General features: G+C 44.2%; 1 protein-coding gene across 2 annotated transcripts in view; it reads left to right on the forward strand.

The window, feature by feature from the left end:
- LOC146801342 (uncharacterized) overlaps window positions 1-12,441 on the forward strand; it is a 425,312-nt gene that overhangs the window by 177,620 nt on the left and 235,251 nt on the right. For both annotated transcript variants that reach the window (XM_085620993.1, XM_085620994.1), the window contains exon 4: window positions 7,967-8,038. In XM_085620993.1, the coding sequence (XP_085477119.1) occupies window positions 7,967-8,038 (72 nt within the window). The remainder of the gene's footprint in view (window positions 1-7,966; window positions 8,039-12,441) is intronic.

Here is a 12,441-nt window from a genome sequence, read left to right on the forward strand (position 1 = left end):
CTGGAGGGGGGGCTCCCATGAGGGAAAGTAAGTCAGTGGTGAAGGTTGACAGGGATGTCAGATTTGTGACTTGGATGAGGGATTGCTCAATTTTTGTGGGAGGTGAGGGTAGTTTTTCGTTTAATGATGTTGAAGAGTTCCCTGGGTTCTTAACAAGGTCAAGTTGGTTGCGAAAGGCTGTCGAAAGTAATCTGCTCATTAGTGAGAGAGGACCAAAATTATTTGATCTCTAAGAGGAGCACTAGACACTGCTTACGGCTAATAGGAACCGATTATTGGGCTATGGGAAGTTTCATTTTGTTAGACATAGAGAAGGACTTTGATACAGTCAGCTGGTCTTTTCTCTTCCATGTCCTTGAACGTATGAACTTTGGAACTCGACTTAAATGTTACGTAAAAACCAGGTACGCGGACTCATGGGCCAAGTCTGGGTGAACGGTGTATTGTCAGACCCATTTTCGATCAATAGAAGCACGAGGCAGGGGAGGCACTGCCACCCCTGTTATTCACATCAGCCATCGGGCCCTTGACTGCGTGGCTGCAAGTGGGTGCTCAAATACTTTGGTTCCGTTGGTCTACCTATCATGAAGACCGAGTATCCTTGTACGATCTGCTACTCTACTTACAAAACATAGACCGGTCTATCCTGTTTCTTATATAAATACTGAAGATTTACAGAGAAGCATCGGATATGATAGTTAACTGGGGAGAAAACATCAATGTGCACATAACAGGAGAACACCTAAGGGTCTTGAGGCTGTTTGTATGAGAAAAGCAGAAACCATTTCTGATATCTGGGAATGGAAATTGTGCAATGCCCTGAAAGAGAATTGGAGCTAAATATACTCATTTTGCTTACGAGACTACATCAGATATGAAGAGATTGACTTAGTTGCCGATAACCATGATGGGGAGCGAAGCCTTGTTTAAATTGATTGGACCTGACAAGAAGTAAATTTGAATGCCAACAGCCATTGAATCCAGAGCGTTGTGCACGTGGCCTAGACCACACCCTCTTGGAGGTGGAGCCCCTCGATTGGATGTTTCACCTTTTGAAAGTGTCCTGTATCAGCATTCCACCAGTCCTGTAGTAGACCTTCATCAAAAAATACCCAGACCCCACAAGAAGGTCAAATGCATCCGCGCATAAAACTAAGTGTCCATTCTACTATAAAGAAAGAAGTAATCTATGTAACAGGAGAATAGAGTATTGATACCTTTAGGGCCTCTTGAATGACCTCCGACCACTAAAGGACCAAGTAGTACCATTTGTCCTCATCACTAAGGGTCAAAACAAGTTCCCACTGATTCAAACATGTAGCGTCCTCTGGGTTACACTGTAGGACACTTTTGTTTATAACACACACTAATTGTGATTAGATATGTCATGCATGGAAAAATTGAAGGTGTTTATGTAACAATTCTGTATTTTGACTATATATGTTTTTATGGTGTTGCACGTATAAGGATTTATACAAACTGTACATAACTTATCTGTGGCATGCTACTGAATGTATTTCGGGTGGTGTCTGAAGTAACAAGCATTTGCAAAGCAATAGGTCTCGCATTACAGAAAGTTTGCGCTATAGACGTTGCATTATTATTGGTATGCCAAATAGGGAAAACTTTCAGTAATGCGAGACCTAATGCACTGCAAATGGCTGTTTAATTTTGATCTTATGTGTGTTTTGTATTTGTCAGACAGAAATAACTTAATATTGCAGTTTGTACGAAATGAAATTTATAAAGAAAGCGTTTGTGTGTATGTGTGTGAAACCGCCAGAAACAGATAGATAAGTGTGCGTGAGAGAGAGTGAGGAGAGATAATAGAATGGGCATTATAGAAACAAGCATTGGCATAGCCAATAGGTCTCACTTTTGGGACCTTATAAGTATTTAGTTATGCAGCACAATATCCTATAACTGTTGCATGGCTAAACACTTATAAGGTCCCAAAGGCGAGACCTAGTGGCTATGCCAATGCTTGTTTACTTTGAGTGTGTACTTACACAGACCTCGTTCCAGGGTGACAGCAGTATGTGCCTTCTCAAGCTTGAGACCAGAGCAGCACGCGGCCTTTTGGAAGAGGAGAAAGTGTGTAGGGGAAGGACTCAAAGCGAAAAAACACACCCCCGAATCCGAAAAAGACGGGGCTTGAATTGACAGACAAAGCTCTTCTCCAATGGCTGACCAGCATTTAAGAGGCCAGCCAAAGGAGAAGAGGGGTGGGTTCAAGCCCCACTGCTAGAAAACATAAAATCTCGACAGCGAGACTGCGCAAGCGCAGCCTTTGCTAGCCGAGACCTAAAAAACATAACAGACCAGCTGCTGCCTGTATGGACTGCAGCTCCACAGTTGTGCCACTGCACCCTGAGCCAGACAGCAGATTTGGAGTGCCGGGAACACATTACAGGAAGTAGTGCCCCGTCCAGCAGTTAGGTAGTGTTTGGTATATCGTACACTCCACACTGACTCCCGTCCTACAGCGCCACCTAATACAAACCCAGCTCCCAACATGCTAGCACTGCAGGTCAGTTGCCCTTTCCTCGCAGGAACTGCAAGTTATAGCGCGGCAGCCCATGAAGTGGGTGCAGTGATTATAAAATAAGCGCCAAAAATTCCCAAAAAAAAAGCAGCACAGTGGCAGAGGATATGGCACCATGGCCTGAGCTGCAGACTTCGGCATTAGGGAACATGTTTTTATTTTTTGGCGGCAAATACTAAGCCAAAAAATTGAAATAAAAAAAGAAACAAACAGCATGGGGGTAAAGGTAATACTTACTATCCGCAGTTCCTGCATGCCACACAACTTATTCTGGTGTTGTGGGCTGCTGATCAGCTGCTGCAGGGGAGGAGGTGAGGCAGTCAGGTCTTAGCCTGGCACAGCGGCTGATCACCGTGGCCTCTGCGGCTGGAGTGGTGATCCGGAAGAGGCTGAGGCCGGCCGCTGATGAAGACGTGGGAGGAGCGTCAAATAGGCAGCTGCAGCTTTGAAGCTGCAAATAAAATTAAAAAGCTTTGAAGCTGCAGATGAAATTAAAATAAATGGGCACCGCGCTGAGTTAAAAAGTTTAGCATTCTTTAAAAATAGAGGTGTTGCGAGCATTACGACGCCCGGTATGTGCATGACTGCAGGCATGCAGAAGCAAAGTGCGGCGCCCATGCTAAAAAATAAGGAGTCCCCAAATAAATACATATTGAAGAACAGTGTAAAGAAACTGTAGTTGGCCTGTGCTCCTGGCCTTAAAAACGGAAATGATGTACCAAGAGTACCAGCCAATCAGGAGCCAAGAAATAAAGGTGACTCACGAGTGAACCAATGGCAAGCGGCAGGCGGGATTACACTCAGTACAAGTGGTTACAGCAGGTCTTGCTCGACCTAAAAATACATGGAGAAATGTAATGTGTGTATGTAGCAATTCTGTATTTTGTCTATATTTTCTTTTTTTTTTGCAGAGTTTTATATAGCGCGAACTTGACCTGAATCAAATCAGGTATCAGAGCGCTTTACATAGCACCAGTTACGTTACATGAGGACACACATTAATTTTTTGTTAGGCACGGGGAGATTAAGTGATTTGCCCAGAATCACAGGATGTTCAGTGTCATTACCGAGACTCCAACCCAGTTCCCCAGGTCTGAGGTCGAGTGCCCTAGCCGTTAGGCCAACTCCTCTCCCCTAAATGGATATATGTTTTTATGGTGTTGTGCGTATAAGGATTTATACAAACTGTACATAACTTATCTTTGACACACTATTGAATGTATTTCGAGTGGTGTCTGAAGTAAAAATACTGACATCAAGTGATAAACACACTTTACAAATGACATGTCTTCTCTTTATGCAATATAATAGGTGCACAAATTTACATTAATAGATATGAAGTAAATGAGCGATTGAAGGCAAAGTTTAGCAACTATAATGGTCATAAACGACAGTTAGAGATGCGAGCAGGTGATGTATCGTCACTTCAGAAAAACAAGATCAGTGGTATAGGGGGTATCCTTATATTGCTCAAACTTTATTTGATCCCAGCCCCCTAGTTCCAGAACAGGATCACTCCCCTTTGTTACGAACTTTCTAGAAGTGACATTTTCAGTAATATAATTAAAAATCCGACTTCACCATAAGTTAGGATTTTAAATTGCGATTCCAAAGACACCAATCATGTACTGGGTAATTACATTTTTAAAATGTAATAAGGTACTCCAATGTTATCCTATGGGAGAGATAGGCCTTGCAGTAGTGAAAAATGTATTTGAGAGTTGTTTTGCTACCAGGACATGTGAAACTTAAAAATACATGCCCTACCTTTTAAATACATTGCACTGTGCCCTTAGGGCTATTTAGGGCCTTCCCTAGGGGTGACTCGTATGTATTAAAAAGGAAGGCTTGTTCATTTTGCCAGGTCGAAATGGCAGTTTAATACGGCAGCCACACAGGCTGCAATGGCATGCTTGAGACATGTTTAAAGTGCTACTTAAGGAAGTAGCACAGTCAGTAGTAGCATTTAATTTACAGACCCTTGGCACAGGTAGTGCCACTTTACTAAGGACGTACAAGTCAATTAATAGCCTTTCGGGTATAAGCTAACATGTTTTAACTAGAGAGCACAAGTACTTTAGCACTGGCTAGCAGTGGTGAATTGCACAGAGTCCCTAGGCCAGCAAAAACAAAGTCAGCAAAAACAGGAGATCTGGAGGCAAAAGGTAATGGAAAAACCACGCCAAGGATGCCAGGTCTAACACGGCTAAACTAGAAGGGTTCCATGGATGGGACTTAATTGGTATATCAGTTTTAGGGGGTGTTGGTCTCAAGGTACTATGAGTTCCAACTACATAAATCAAAGTTTTTTTTCGATATTTGTAGATGCGTCCTACCATGGAATACTACAGGGTTGCCCCTGACTATAATCTGCTGGACGTGAAACTGGTTGTGGAGAAACTAGGCGCCAAGGGAATTTCAAAACTTTACCGTTCACTGCTTGTTAATTCCCCAGACCCATTATTGATCTTGAGGCAAAAATGGGAGGCACATGTGGCCCCGCTAGAGAATGGTGACTGGGCGGAGGCAAAGATGGCAGTTCCACACGCTGGAAATTTCTTCGAGTCTAAGCCTGGTGTTGAAATATGTTCACAGGTCTTATTATTGACCTGAAAGGCTATGGAAAATGGGTAAACTTCCAAAGCCTTGGTGTGCTATTTGTGATGATCCGAAGACTTCATTTTATCATGTTATATCGGACTGCCCAAAGGTAAATATCGACTGGAAGCAAGTAGTCCGAATTCTGGATGAAGTGATGGGAAAGAAGATCCCTATGGATATGAACATGCTGATATTGGGAATCCCCAATGGATGGCGTGGTACGCGATATAGGAAAGTTTTTGTAGGTAGGAGTCCAGTATTGGCCAAGAGAGATATTGCAAATCACTGGTGGGCCACAGACACATCTCTGTTTGCGGACTGTCTTAGTGGGAGGGAATTTTGTGCAGTTACAGAAGAAATGGTCTACACAGCATGTTGATGCCCAAATAAACTGTTACAGATATGGGCAAATGGTGGGACTACGCAAACATAATGGCATGTTACAGCACTTTATATTTGTTTTCCTAACCAGGAGTTGTCCACCTTGTTTGGTAGCAACTATGTATGGTATGTTTTGCCCTGAGGTTTTGTGGGGGATTGCTTAACTCCTGTGCAACAGTTTACTTTCTTTGTATTGCAAAAACAATAAAATGATCAGGGCCGGTTTCTCATAAAGGCAAGAGGGTATTGACCCCCTGCCAGCCACCAGGTATAGAGCTCACAGTATGTTGGCAGGCAGGAGGCGTGGTTTACATGCCATGACCATTGGGCTATGTATCTGAACTGCGCATCTCAGGTTGGCTGGTCTTTTGCTTGTGGCCAGCCTGACATGCGCATTTCAGGCTTTCTCAGTCATCGGTGTCTATGAGCTGGGGAACCAGACACACAGCCCCATCGGACTCCGATCGAGCGTTGTGTTTGTCTGACCCAGCCAATCCTCACAGTGCTCTTAACTATTATAAACAGCATGAGATCAATGCTTTCACTGGCTGAGGTTCGCAGTTTACCCATGCTCAACATGCAGAGCTCTTCAGTGCAGCAGACAGGGAGCGCAGTGGATTTAAAAGAGTCGGCCCGGCTTGGAAAGATGATCAGGTAAGGTGTGTTTGAGTCCTGCGTAAATGTAACTAGTGCTCTTGTTAAGTGTTCCCATACTGTAAGAGATCGAGTTTGTGCTATGTGAATACCGGGGAAAAACAATAGACGTGTAGCAGCCGCAAGCTTCTAATTGTCTGTCGAATCACTCAGAATCTGGAGCCAAGAGGATTGAGCGCCGCCCCAAGCCCCCCATAGCACGAGCATTGCCATCCCTGTTTGGAATTCACTGCCTCGAGGGGGTTATTTACACCTCTTCCAGCCACACAAGACAAGATGAACTCTACGGCCTTTGAACCCGTTATGGCTGTGGTGTCGGGCCTCAGGCCCGCATGACCCGATATGATGGACACAGATGCTTGGTATTGTGGTGCAGTAACTGGCCTCGAGCACGTGCATCCGGGCCCTTTTATTGGCGGAGCCATGTCACTCGTGACACCCGTGATGGATGGGTGTGGGGGTGCAAGTGTGTCCAGCCCTCGAGGGAGTGGCTGGGAGTACAGCTTCCTGCTGAACACTAGAACGTGTCCTGCAGGACACTACAATGGCGGTCCGCTACCGGCACAAGAAAATAAAACTGTGCCTTACGGTAGTCATCAAGGGTGCACCTTTGTAGCTATAACTGTGTCCCTTCCACACAAAGCGACATATACTAATAGACTTGCCACACAATGATACTAGGTGCTCAAACACCTGTCCTGATGATGGTCTACATTGAATGAGATTGAAACGCTGTCGACCTTATAACTAATTGACTCCATATTTTATTATATAAATTCATCAATAGGAGTTTAATGTTGTTTTTGTAAGAGTTGCGTGCTTTTACCTTCTCCCACTCACTAGAGCACCTTCCTTTCACTTGTTTGTGAGCAGTGGATTGAGAAAACACAAAAGAAGAGTATATTAATATTCCAAAAAATGAATTGATAAGTTAAAATGAATAAATTAATTGCCCTATATAAATATAAAGAAATATTGGAGGTTGTCCTGTTTCATACCGGTCGCTTTCCATTATGGAATGTATACTCTTGAGTCCCAAATGAGAATGTATTCGACCTAAATGGAAAAAACTTCTTTCTTTCCCTGAAAAGGAACTTTTACGGCACCACTGGCCCTGTTTAACCATTGTTCTATCTAATATCTAATGGCATTGTGACATCCAAAATTCACATTTTAATGTCACATGGCCATTAAAAGCATCATACAGCATCATACTGTTGGTCTCCCCCCCCCCCCCCCCTTCCGGTATTTACATAGCGCGAACTTGACCTTTCACAGTATGGAGCCCTTAACATGAGCACTAGCTACATTTACATGTGTACATTTACATGTGGAAATGTAACTAGTGCTCCTGTTAAGCGCTTCCTTACTGTGGGAGATGGAGTTAGCGCTTTGTAAATACCGGCGAGAGGGTATTCTATGTATGCAGTCCACCTTCAAGAGACACCACCCGCCACTCAAGAAAGATCATCTAATGTCTGAGGCGTCAAGGGTAAATGATTTTTACACCAAGCATGATTTTGGGGTTGAAATGCTATTTACTACAAACACCCCAAAGGGGATCAGGCTGGATCAAAGATATGGGCTAATGATACCGAGGAACCAGTTGTTTTAAACACCATTTATGCAATGTACTGATGCAGTGATGACGTCTTCTGTCACTTTCAGGTGGCCACAGGTGTGGCTTTCTCTTCTTGTGGACGAGGTCTTTTGTGCTTGGATTACATCTAGGGGTGGGATGGATTGACATATTTTTATTCTCACCATATTTTATTTCCCTTGCAGGAAAAAACAACCGTGGATGGGATGGCCTTATTGCTGCTGTGATTGTCTGTTTATTGGCAGTGGCATTTTTAGGTTGGTAAGAACATGATTCATTTCTTTACCCTTCTCTTACTAAGTTGTGCACAATGATTCCTGTGTGTCGTGAGCTCTTCCACATGGGTTGATTGGGCCAGGCTTCTCCAGCGAGTAGCTCGGGACCGGCTGCCAGCTCTCCAGCGACCTTTGAGTAACCATCCTTTGTGCAGCCAAGCGTTTACGTGCTTGAATTAATATATGTATCCCAAAAAGGAAAAGCAGGATTTCGCAATAAAATGTGTATATTTTCAGCTCTGATAAGCTGACGTTTTGGAGAAAAATGTATTTCCTTTGTATATTGAAGCTGATATTTCATTGATAAATCATAATATTCCAAATAATGCATGATCTCGGAGCCATTCCAAATTAAAAACAGCCTTTTTACATTACTGCTGGCAGCCCTGCTTCAACGTACTGAGCTGAGGGGATCACGGCTATTAATCTTGTATAGGGCGGCCACTAATGTAATCATGTCTGGTGTGGTCATTATTCCAACACTAATAATAGAAGTAGCTCTGGACGATTTTCATTGAACATAAACATTATTACAGAAAAGGTTGGAGACCCCTCACTTAATCATTAATGTAACTTTTCATTACATTTTTCTCCATTGCAAAGCATTCAGAAACATCATTTTGTTCTCACCTCCAATATTAGGTTGGGAAACATTTTTATTTAAGAGTTAAATACCTCAGTGCTTCAATTTGTCACCAGATAAATCTGGCTGAGCACTGCTCATAATCCGACCATGCTAACTGCAGCCTGATGATAATAATGTAAAATAAACACAGCCTTTCCTTAACTTAAAAAGGAAAAAGTGACCCTGTGCTTATTTAAAAATTAACTCAAGATTACGAGCTACACTGAAGGTGTCTGTGAGTTACTGGTAGCTCGTGATCAACTGGATGGAGACACCTGGATTAAATTAACCTTCCCCTTTGGAGGAGAAAGAGCTCAGTTTTATTTTGCAAAATAAATTCTGCATGTCACTTCTGGACAAATCCAGGACCTTTGTTAAAAAATCGGACCTCAAGGTCACTCAAGTTCCTGTGGGAAAGGTTCACAGCAAGTCCTTTTTGGTAGCTCGACTCCATGTCACTGGACAGGACGACACAAAGTTGAGTGACCATAAAGGACTGTTGTGGACGTGGGGTGGATCTGTCACTACCCCTAGAAAGGACCCTTTTGGGCTCAGAAGCGAGGTACAGAATTTCTTTCGAAAAATCTTCTCCAAAGATTATTATTATATTTGGGTTTGTAAAGCGCACAGATACCCGGGGGTTTCCCGGCGCTGACAGAGGAAGAGAAGCAGGGAGACGAGATGGAAGAGGGGTTTAAGCAGAGAAAAGCCAGGTTTTTAGGCCCTTCCTGAATTTCAGGTAGCAAGTTTCAAAGCGCAGAGAAATAGGGAGTGTGTTCCAGAGTGATGGCGCCAGATAGGAAAAGGAGCGACCACCAACTCTGGTGCGTTTGAAACGTGGCACGGAGAAGGTGCCAAGAGAGGAGGATCTGAGGGTACACACAGGACAGTACGGTTGAACCAGAGTGGAGAGGTAGAGGGGGGAGTTGCCTGTTTTTATCCGGTGCATATAACAGAGAGCTTTGAACTTTGCTCTAGATTCGATGCGCAGCCAATGAAGGCTGCGCAGGGAAACAGCAGCAGAGGCAGTTCTGGGCAAATTGCAGAGCAGGCGAGCTGCCATGTTTTGCACCACCTGTAATTTACGTGTTACTTCCTTGTTGGCCCCAAGGAGGAGCACGTTACCATAGTCTAACCTGGAGGTTACTAATGCCTGGACCACAGTTCTTAGGGTATCTGGCGGCAGCATCCATGCTATTTTTCTCAGCCATCGCATGATATTAGTACAGATGGCTGAGACTTTCACAGCATGCTGCTTCATGGACAATTGGTTGTCAAATGTAACTCCCAGGTTACGAGCCATGGTAGATGGAGCCGGCAGGGGACCCATTTGCAGAGGCCAATACTTCGGGCCCCAGAGAGAGGTGTCAGGACCGAATAGAAGAAGTTCGGTTTTGTCGCTGTTTAGTTTTAATTTATTGGTCTGCATCCAGTTGGCAATATTGATGAGCCCAGATCGGAGAGATGAAGTAGGGGCGTGTTTATTAGAAGAGAGAGAGAAAATAATTTGGGTGTCGTCCGCATATGAAAATATAGAGAGACCATATTGTTCTGCCAGAGAGGCGAGAGGACTGACATAAATATTGAAAAAGAGGGGGCTCAAGATAGAGCCCTGGGGTACACCGTGAGGGGACGGGAGAGCGGTGGAAACAGAAGTGGGGGAAAAGACCTGAAAAGTGCGTGCGGACAAAAAACTGGCAATCCAGGCTAAAGCCATGCCATGGATACCAGCGGCCTTTAGGGTGGAGAGGAGGATGTCATGAGAAAGATGAACCTGACATTGAAAGAAGACACACAAACACTGGGGTACGGCACCCCTCAACCTTCACTCCCCCTAACATGAGTGTCTCTCCAGAAGTATTGACATTTGGGTTAGTCCAACAAACACCAATGTTGTCTCTGTGACACATGTGAGTGACATATTGTTGTCCTAGAGATGCATATAAGCTACTTATTTTAGCCAAAAATAACTTTCTGGCAATATAATTCGAAAACCATGCCTTTTCTGTGGGCTTTTGTTTCAGTCCTTTATCACGACCACTGTGGCGATAGGTTGCCACCTGAGACATTTTGAAATGAGGCCTTATTTTTCAGTAAGCCAGAGTCATCAAACTTTGATACCAGACACCCTCATGCGCCCGAAGAGTACATTTATTTTTGTATCATGTTTTTCGTTTTTTGAAGCTTTCATAGCATGTGTATTGAACCTTGTCTCCCTTAGCAATGGATTGTACTTTGCATTTCAATGCACCATGTCATCTGACACAAGATCGTGCTTACCTCCAATATGGGTACCCGTGTAGCTGGAGTCGCGGTCTGGCAGCCAGCATCATCCGATTGGCTGCCTGCTAATTGAGAGCTCCTGAAACTTCCGGTCCTGGCGGCTTCGGTATATTCTACTGGCGCACCGAGACTTCAGTAGGAGGACTGCTGGGCTTCTACTAAATTGGAGGTCACTTCATCGGATTTGCGTCCCTAACGCTGGCAAGAGTTTACTTTGATGTTTCATTATCTGTCTCACTTTATGTCGGACAGACTTCACTCCGACTTTGTTTATCTTTTTAACCCCTTAGATATGATCCTAAGCATAGTGTTGGGTGCAGCTGATGGCGCACCAGTTTACAGGTCCCTGGCTGGTCTTATTTAGTTTGCACTTTGTACCTCCCATGAATCTGATTAAAAGTGTCCTGGGATTTGTAACTTTTTTTTATTCATATTGTTTTATGACACCCTGCAGCACATCACACACCTCTACCTTTCACTATAGGATTAGGCTCATCTCAGCGGGTTCGCAATGGAAAAAGACCTTTGATAAAGAGCCCCCATGTGGATGCCTCTCTTGCATTGCAGCGCCCGCCCAACGAGGAGCAGGTCCGATGATGAAGCATGACACTTCGGTGTGTGGGGGCTTCATAATCCTTTGAAGGATACCCCCAGGGCCTAGAGTCTCCTTTCGATAATCACCTGCAACAGAGGATGAGACTCTGGAATGGGTGCACATTTTGGTTAGTAGCATTTGTTAGCAGGACCAGACTGGCCATAGCGGGCACCGGGCATTTTCTTGGTGGGCCGGAAGGGTGGGGGCCAGTTTTACAATATCGGCCCCCTGTAACAAAAGCGGCAGCAGTGCTTGATACTAGCACGCAGACACTTGCGCCATCAAGGAGCCCTGGGCATGCGCAGAGGCGAGCATTTGTGTTATCTGTACAAATGCATGTTCAGCCTGTTCAGACTACTGCAAAGGTTCAGGTGTGGCTTTTGTTCAGATAGTTTTGCAAGGGCTTTGCAATAGCAGCATACCCAAGGATCCATTATATAGAGTCCCTAGCCACACCCAAGAATGTTCATACGTGGGAGATGGTAATCGAATGTGGTAACTTAAATCTATTCTGTTCATAAGTGGCACTTTGCCAGAGAGCTCATGACCAAAATAATGCACACAGAGAGGGCAAATTTGCAGTTTGTCCTTTGAAGCCTTATGCAGTTTCTTAGCTAATTTAGAGAGAAGGTATACATACTTGGTTTTGCAGTGCACGGAAGTAGCAGGCTAGGAAAAGGTCATCAATGTAGTGGACTAAAGTTGAGCCTCCAGGAAAGACCAAGGTGACCAAATATTTTTCAAGACTTGGCAACGGATGGACAAAGTCTCCGTACATTTTTGAGGGAGCCTCCGCCACACCAGCTGGGTTCCACCTAATGAAAATGTGAAGAGAAGCTTGGATGAGTATGGGGAAGAAGGCAGAACAAAAATTTACCACCA

This window comes from Triturus cristatus, chromosome 8, assembly GCF_964204655.1.
Source record: "Triturus cristatus chromosome 8, aTriCri1.1, whole genome shotgun sequence".
NCBI lineage: Eukaryota > Metazoa > Chordata > Amphibia > Caudata > Salamandridae > Triturus > Triturus cristatus.